This window comes from Cynoglossus semilaevis, chromosome 8 (assembly GCF_000523025.1).
Source record: "Cynoglossus semilaevis isolate Cse_v1.0 chromosome 8, Cse_v1.0, whole genome shotgun sequence".
Lineage (NCBI taxonomy): Eukaryota > Metazoa > Chordata > Actinopteri > Pleuronectiformes > Cynoglossidae > Cynoglossus > Cynoglossus semilaevis.
The window spans coordinates 21,044,022-21,052,304 of record NC_024314.1 but is presented as its reverse complement, the minus strand read 5'-3'; the positions used below and the strand labels follow the sequence as shown (position 1 = coordinate 21,052,304).

Below are 8,283 nucleotides of genomic sequence, written 5' to 3'. Positions count from 1 at the left end.
GATTTAGGGCCTAAATTCTGACTAAAAAAACACTTAAGGTTTCTAGACTGAAAGACTATTCCCTTGTTATTTTCATTACTTTCTTCTCTGACTCTTTATTTCTGTGAAGATATTGATCAACCAACGCTTACACTGTTCAGTTAACAGTGTTAATTTAGCATCAGTTTAAAACATTTTTATTTTTCTCCCACTTCATTTACGTGACTATATCTTTATATAAAAATATTGATGGTTCTGACTCTTACACTGTCGAATAATTAGTGTTAAATTAGAAGCACTTCAACAGCTCTGATGAATTAAAGAATTAGTCACCAGAAACTTGGGAATCTGTTACAGTGGTTACTGTTAGAGAAGTAAAATTTGCCTTAAGTTTGGATTTAACACAAACTTCTTCTTCTCACTATTTTAGTCAAACTTCAAACTGAATTTAATGGTTGATTGTTTTAGCTAATTTAATAAAGCATGTTTCAGCCAAACTCATTTTGTGAATTACTTCTCATCCAACAATCTCTCCTGCCTTACTTAAATCATTTAAGCCTCTGTTGCTAATGATGGCTCTTTTAGACTTTTTTGGTCAGCTAATGTTTGTTAAATTCCAGCTGCTAAGTTAGCTAGCTACCAGTAGCATCGTTTTGCTACGTCTCCTTTTCACCAAAACAATTTCACCAATTAATCTTTGACAAAAATGTCTCTTGTGGGTAAATCTAACTTGGCTAACTTGACCTTTTGATGACCTCTGACAGAACAAGGGGCTAAGGTTGTGTGTCTTCGGCCTGGATTTGACAGGTCGGTGTAACGAACATGAGGTAAACAGATGTTTGAATTCCGACTAGACACAGTCGGGACAGTAAGTGAAGGTGTTGAGAGTGTCGGCCGATCACACCTGGATCGGTACTGTGGAGCATCAGAACAGACTGTGTTCAGTGAAACATTGGCCTCTTTTTTGGCCTCAGCATCTGGGTATAATTCGTAGCAGATTTTTGATGCTGAAACATAAGGGTCTGACTCAGAATTACACAATGTTTGGCGCCATATGGTGGTATTTGACTTTCATTGAAGAGAACAGATAAAAAAGAAATAAGAGAGTTTTGATGATTGATACTTAAACTATTTTAATGAGTAACTAAATTGGTCGAGTCAAAAAAAGGATAAAGAATGTTGGTGCTTTATTTAAAAGTTGAATTACCTTCAATCTGTCCCGTGACTCTTTGATGGTAGAGAAAAAGGGACAAAAGAAAGATCCACACAGAGGAGAGGCCCATACTCCTTCTCAGCTCCTCCTCTTCCTTCTCCTCTTCCTCCTTCAATCACCTTCTCCTCCTTCCAGATCTTCTCTTGATAAACACAAATCCCAGTATCCACTGTGAGATCATCAATCCAGGCTATGATTTGTCTTTAATCTGAAAGTAAAGAGATACATGGAGTGAGACAACACGCACAGTGATTTGTGTGAGTTTTTACTGGCTGCCATTGTTGTATAAAAAAAATCAAATTATTCTATACAACAGATTACAATGACACGGGGGAAAAGAAAGCATCAAAAAGGCTTTTAAACTGTCCAGCACGAACGCAGCTATTACAGGCTCTTATCCAGACAACAGTGGACAATAAAAGTAATTACCCAGAGCAACAGATGATTAATGTCAGAGCTTCTTATGGACTCAATCTGTTTGATGGCTGCAGCTGTTATGTTAATTTTCAACATTTTTTCGGGGATAATTAAAAAGTTTTTCCATACCTCTTCATTTCCCTCATACATAAAAACCAAAAATAGAGGCTTTATTGCTGAGACAAATGTCCTGGCCTAACATCGAGAACATTACTAATGTAGTAGTACTACATTTGACCTGATCTTTTGAGTTATGTTTGATTCAAAGAGTACTACTTTCTGCTGTTTTGCAAGTATTTAGGTATCCAACCAAACCTTCTAGTTTTGTCAGCCTTTACCTTTCTTTCTTTGACATATTCATGTTTCCTTTCTTATTTTTGATCTTATAACATTAATTTCACCATCTTTATGATATCTGTTAGCTAATTTAAATTTACTTTAAAGTTTACTTTACTTTTTTGACCAAACTTGTGACTGGCTGCTGGTCTTTTTTATAAATATATTTCACAATCTATGACTCAAGAGCAACAAACGTAACACGCAACTGACACGCAAGAGTCAGCTAAGGAAGACTGGCGTGACATTTCAACTTGGACTTTGCCAAAGTTAACTTTCTATTTAACTTAGGGAATAAAAGCATCTGTCATACGGTTGTCAAGGGCAATATCAGATAGATTGAGGATATTTTAGCCGCAAGCCTCCACTAGTTTCTGACCCGGCTCCAAAGTTGTCTGCTCTGGTCAAACCTGTGAGCCATATGCACCTGTGCTAGACAGTTGGCCTGAGGCCCTGCAATGCCCTGGAACTCACACTGCAGAGATGAGCATAATCTACAGAGGCTGAGAGTCTGACAGAGCATGGCTAATCATGTCAAATGTGTGTGAGCAGACCACCTTTCTGTAAAAAAAGCAACAAAAAAAACCATCTACCACTATGGCAAATCTGTAATAATAGGCACAGGGCATGTCTAATTACAGCCTCTACCTGCCCTCTGTTTTCGTTGGTGTGTTGCTGTGGCTCTGGTGTTTCAGGTCTGACCAGGGCTACGTGACAGCACTGTAAAAACTGTAAGGAAAAGTCAACAAAGAAATCAAATTCTCCTTCTATCTAACTCTCATGAGAACTTGTTGATGCAGTTACAAGGGCAAATGTTACAGGGTTTACGTAAAGAAACACAACTAACAAAGGAATTTGGGTGAAAATCTATAAGATCAACTTAAATGTTTCCCTTAATTCTTGTGAAAATAGATTTGACCAAGTGTAGAACATGTAACTTAGAAGAAATAATACAGTAGACCATGCATATAAGAACCCATTTAAATACTTTTTTAGCACCACCTACTGTACAGTAGACAGCACCTATGTCGAGGAAGGATAGCTACATGCTCAAACATCAGCCCTGTATGTTGGCTATGATCTGTGGTTGTGAAGTAATAACCTCAGCACAGGGACATTCAGACGTATGAACCTCGCTGCCGGGAACACAGCTTTTCATTGCAGAGAATCTAGACGGAGGGATAATATTAGCTGTCTGTGAGAGTGAATAGAGGTACAGTAACGCTCTGGGACACTGTGAAAATCCTGCTCTTTCTTCTTCAACAGACAGGAAACTTCAGGTTAGCATGAAAGAAATTAGCCCTGGAGCTACGGCTTCTGACTGAGTGTAATGTGCTGTGTGGAGGAGGCAGCTCACGACCAGTGAGATACTACAGAGGCTTCACTGCCTTGGTGAACTACTGTACTGTACTGTACTGTACTGTACTGTACTGTGCTTCGTGAAGATGCAACAGCACTATTATCAGTAGCATGTTAATGTCACAGGAGTAGTGTTGCATCAGGAAAAACAAAACTGTTTAATTAAAAAAACAATGATATTGGTTGCTCTAATAACAAATTGATTCCTACAGTACACTCCTAAAAAATGTCCGACAGAGGCAAAGGAAAACTGGAATGGTCATAACAGAAACGTTCTTGGAGGTTACTCCATTAGCAAGTTCATTCATTGGTAACCACTTTATAAAGCGAATAAAAGTGTAATTTATACGTCTGTTTTGGACGTCATTAAATAAAGTGTGAATCACAGTAACTTTTTCCCTTATCGGTATCGTGTTACTACATTGTGTTTTTCACTTTTTGTTGCAATTTAAAAAAAAAAAATGTACCAACAGTTCTGGTAATGGGTTTGGCACCTCCAGAGAGACGTGACATTTAAGAGCAACTAACAACGCGGCGTGGCAAAAACAACCACGACAACAACAAGGAGTTAAGTGAGCGTAATTAACGCAGAAGTAGAGTAGATCAAGCACTTAAATCATTACAACCAACACAGTGGCAGATGAATTATGCACCAGTCAAAGGATGATCCCATTTAAAATGAAGGGACTTCCATCAGAGAGCAGAATGTTCAACACATTAACTCTGATCCCAGGGAAACGCTCAGTGCTCTTATGTTTTACATTAGCCTGTTATAAAACCCCACGTCTCCACACAATTTAGCGGGTGTGTGTGTGTGTGTGTGTGTGTTTGCGGGCATGTTCTTTTACAAATTCATAAGCACGACATCAAAGAGAGATCTTAGCCTTTGCTCGACTGTTTTACATGAGATGAAAACATGACATGAGTTCTTTAATGATTCACGCTCGGTTAATCAAGCTATGCACCAGTTCGGCATTTACAATGTTTGCAGATGAGATCGTGTTATTTTCCCCCCACTCCTGAATGAGAATCATGATGCCATTTAAATAAATCAGAGAAATGCAAATGAATTGAAATTCCGGAAAATTCCTCCATCTGATATGGCCACCTGGTTGAAGTGAGTGAGAATATGCAGAGAGTTGACTGGTTTATAGTCTCTGCAGATGGTGGTGAGTCCTGGCACAGCTTGAACTCTAATGTAAGACATCCAGTAACCACATTCTTCCTCTCTCATACCAATGCAGATCTAGGATATGTCTCTGCATGTATCATCCTCCAACTGAAGTGGAGTAAAGATCAACGATGGTATCATGGTAAGGTGGTATCATACATCTATTATGGGACAGGGTTTCTATGTAGAAATGCTGTCACAGAAATATGGTTAAAAAACACAAATGTTTAAAAAAATAAACCAGACCATCATCACAAACGCTGCTGAAATACAGCAGAGCACGATGCAACAAAAGGATTCTAAAAGAGTCATGTCATAATTGTTTTATTACGATACCTATTTTGCCAAGGTTATGGCTCAGATTGACATAAAACGATTGTTTTTGGCAGCACTCTCAAATACTCTCCAAAAGCATTAAAATGTGAGATATAGCACCCCCAACAGGGTTGTGATGGAAACCTGTGATATAGCACCCCCAACAGGGTTGTGATGTATGTTTTACCAAAACATACAAACATTTTCCCATATTATACTTTTAACTAATTATACGGTAAAATGGGCATATCTTAGCCAAAAGAAGCTAAAATTTGATTTTAAAAAGTGCCTGGAAATTAACCCAGAAGCAATATGAAAGCACTTCATTTGGATAGGAATAACATTTGGACTCGGACTGTTACTTATTTATATTATTGGACTTTTAACAAAGGGGGGTGGGGCTCAACAATTTCCTGACAGATGTTGCCTTTTATAGAGTTTGGCTGCGGATCAGAGCCCCTGCTGTCTGCACTGACAGACTTTAGTGACAGTCTAATGAAACACACTCGCAAATATTATCCATAAGCCTGCCGTTATGATCCATTTGACTAGAATGTCCTTCATTGTTTCTGTGCAGTCTACATTCTGTGGCCCCTTAGGCTCCAATTCTCTTCCCTATCTCTTTGCCACATTCGGAACAAACACGACCACAACAAATTTTCTGCATGTCTGAGAGCGCGTCAGCTATTTCTATGAGGGGTGGAATCACTGCCTGGAAGGTAAGAGGCTGATTGGGTGCCAAAGCAGAAGCGCAGATATCCCTTTTGACGCACATGAGCGTTCACAGTAAAGACGTAAATTAAATGAACGCACATGCCCTTGTAAACCTGTAGTCATTATGAGACTTTGCTTTTGTGGCCAATGAACTCCAACAAGTCTGCACATGGCCGACATTTCATTCATTCTACATACTTCAATCTCCTGGTCTGACTTACTACCTGGTATGCTCCCACTACTCACACACAAGAGCGGACACGATTATAAAAAATACACCAAAGCCATTGCTTTTTTTGTTAATGCTCTTTACGCACAAAGGAGAAGCGGAGCGTACATGCAGGGATGAATGTGCAGGAACACATTTGCAGCTGCATGCTTTTAGATTGAGTGCCACATTTGTTGCAATTACTGTTAGTTATCTCACAAAATTAGAAAAACAAGGAGCCAATGCAAGACACGAGAGGTAATTAGCAGTGTTTATGCTGTTTAAGGAGAAACCGTAGCGCAGTAAAACTCAACACAGTCTGCATTTGGCCGCAAATGTGTATCAGTTTCTGTGCAGTTTGGAGTTTTCTGTAAAGCACCACATTAATGCGATTCAAGTAATGGGCCTGTGCATTCTCACTTACCCGTGCAGACAAGTGAATCTTTATTATCGTCTCCAGTCCAGGTAATTTCTTCAGGGCTTGGAGAGGAAAAAAAAAAAATATTCCCAGTGTTTTATCCAAGTGAGGCAGAAAACGGAAAAATAAATATAAATTTTCTGGAGATGGTGTTATCAGAGGAAATAAAAAAATAAAGTTGTTTGAAAATCTATGAGTTTATCTTTGTGTGTGTGTGTGTGTTGGGTAGGAGGTAGATGTAAGTGTTGTTGGTTGAATGGCAGAGTTTCTTGGCCGGGATCTGCTGAAGTGCAGGAAAAAGTTTGGGTGAAGGGGGTGGGGGTGAAGCTGCTGCAACCTGTTGGCTCAGAGAGAGAGAGAGACAGGACCGAGGAAAAGAGGAAAGGAAATTCGGAAAGGAAGAAAAAAAAGAAAGGAAGAGGTGCATTTCAACAGTCTGTCTGTGTGTGTGTGTGTGTGCTTGTGTGTGTTTGCATGTTCAGTGCATACGTACAGTAAACAGACAGTAAAACTTTGACCTCTGGTTAACAGATTAGACAGAGAAGGACATTAGGACCTATAAATGGGATAATTTATTAAAAAGACATTCCTGAATTTTTTTAAAAAATGCAATTAAAATCAATCAATTAATAACTCTGACTTTTCCCCTCAGAAATAAATGAAAAAATCTGGATCAGGTATTTTAAAAAAGTCAGCCATAAAGTCTGAGTGACCTCCGTGTCATGAAAACCAATAATATCCAGTGTCCACTGAGACTCAATCTTTTATTTCAAACTGTTTTCATGAAAAGGGCCTTTGATTCTGATCAGATTAAATCTCATTTCCTGACCTGAATTTGTTGGCTGGGTTTCTTTATTTACTGCAGCGTCAAATAAAAGGAAAAGAGCAGGTGATAAAAGCACTAAACACGGTGGAGGTGAATTAGTGGGAGCTCCTGTATTCACCACATACCTCTGTATTAAATGGTGGTGTAGTCACACATAAAGTCACAGCCAAAACAGCCTGAAGAGTAAACACCCTCTGAAAAACAGAAAGGTGAGAAAAGGTGATAAATCCGCTGTGTTTTACAAGCCTGTCTCAGTAAATGTGTGTATTGAGGGGGCACCAAGGTCAACTTTTAACGGCCAACCCAAGGAATGCAGTGACCAGTTTAATAGGGTTTAGCCAGCTGTCAGTCATGACGTGCCATAATTCAACACACACACAGAGTGAAGACAGTAGTGTGAAAATAAAAAAAAATTGTGAAGACAGTAGTGTGAAAATAAAAAATAAAAAAACCTTAATATGGAGTTTAGATATCAAATTACAATTGATAACTTAAGTTTTTTTTTAGCAAATTCTAAGAGATATCAAATTACAATTGATAACTTAAAGCAAATTCTAACCTTTTCAGATGCTAGTATTTAGGTTTCTCTTAGCTTCTTGTTGTTGCCTGACTTATTACATTAAGCCTTACAAGCCTTATAATAAAATTCCAGCCATTAGGGGAGTTAATATTTTGTGCTTTTTTTTGTGTGTGCTGGGATCTTGACATTATTTAAATATTTTATTGCCAGACCTGCTAGCATTAAGGCTTACAAATCCTAAAATAACCCTTAGCTAATCCAAAACAGTTTAGCTAACATTTCTTTACTAAAAAACAAAAAGCACTTAATTTGCTTTTTACTATTTTTATGCTTCATGTTATTTCATCAGGTCAAATCTTAACCATTTTTTTTAATTTGCCTGGGCAGAAATGTCTCGTTCTAGCTGGATATTTCTGTTCTGACATTACAAAAGTAGCCACGGTTCTAATGTTCTCAAAATTCCAAAGGCAAATTTTAAAATGCAGAGACCCTTAAAATCCACTCGATACTGGTAATGTAAAGTCTAAAAATAAAATCCTGTAAAGTTCATCCCGTGTGAATCGACCAATGCAAGTAGATACTGGAGCTACATGTGAAGACACAAAGAATTTGAAATGCCGCTCTGAAAGATTTATGGTACACATTTGTTCTCACATGCACAATTCTGGCAAATGTCATTCGTGTTGCGTTCATGCTATTTTCTTTGAATGTCACACAGTGATGATAACGCTGTGATTCCACACACAGTCTAGTCTAGGTGCAGATCAAAAGCACTTGCAGGTTCATGTAAAATACATGTGGACGGAC

The 8,283-nt window shown here is 38.3% G+C and overlaps 1 protein-coding gene across 1 annotated transcript in view; it reads right to left on the bottom strand.

The window, feature by feature from the left end:
• The window catches only part of col7a1l (collagen type VII alpha 1-like), a 50,594-nt gene extending 43,943 nt beyond the window's left edge, over positions 1-6,651 (bottom strand). The window contains 2 exon segments of the mRNA XM_017034029.2: positions 1,187-1,400; positions 6,137-6,651. Of these exon segments, the coding sequence (XP_016889518.1) occupies positions 1,187-1,262 (76 nt within the window). The 5' untranslated portion in view covers positions 1,263-1,400; positions 6,137-6,651.
• Positions 6,652-8,283: the final 1,632 nt, after the last annotated feature.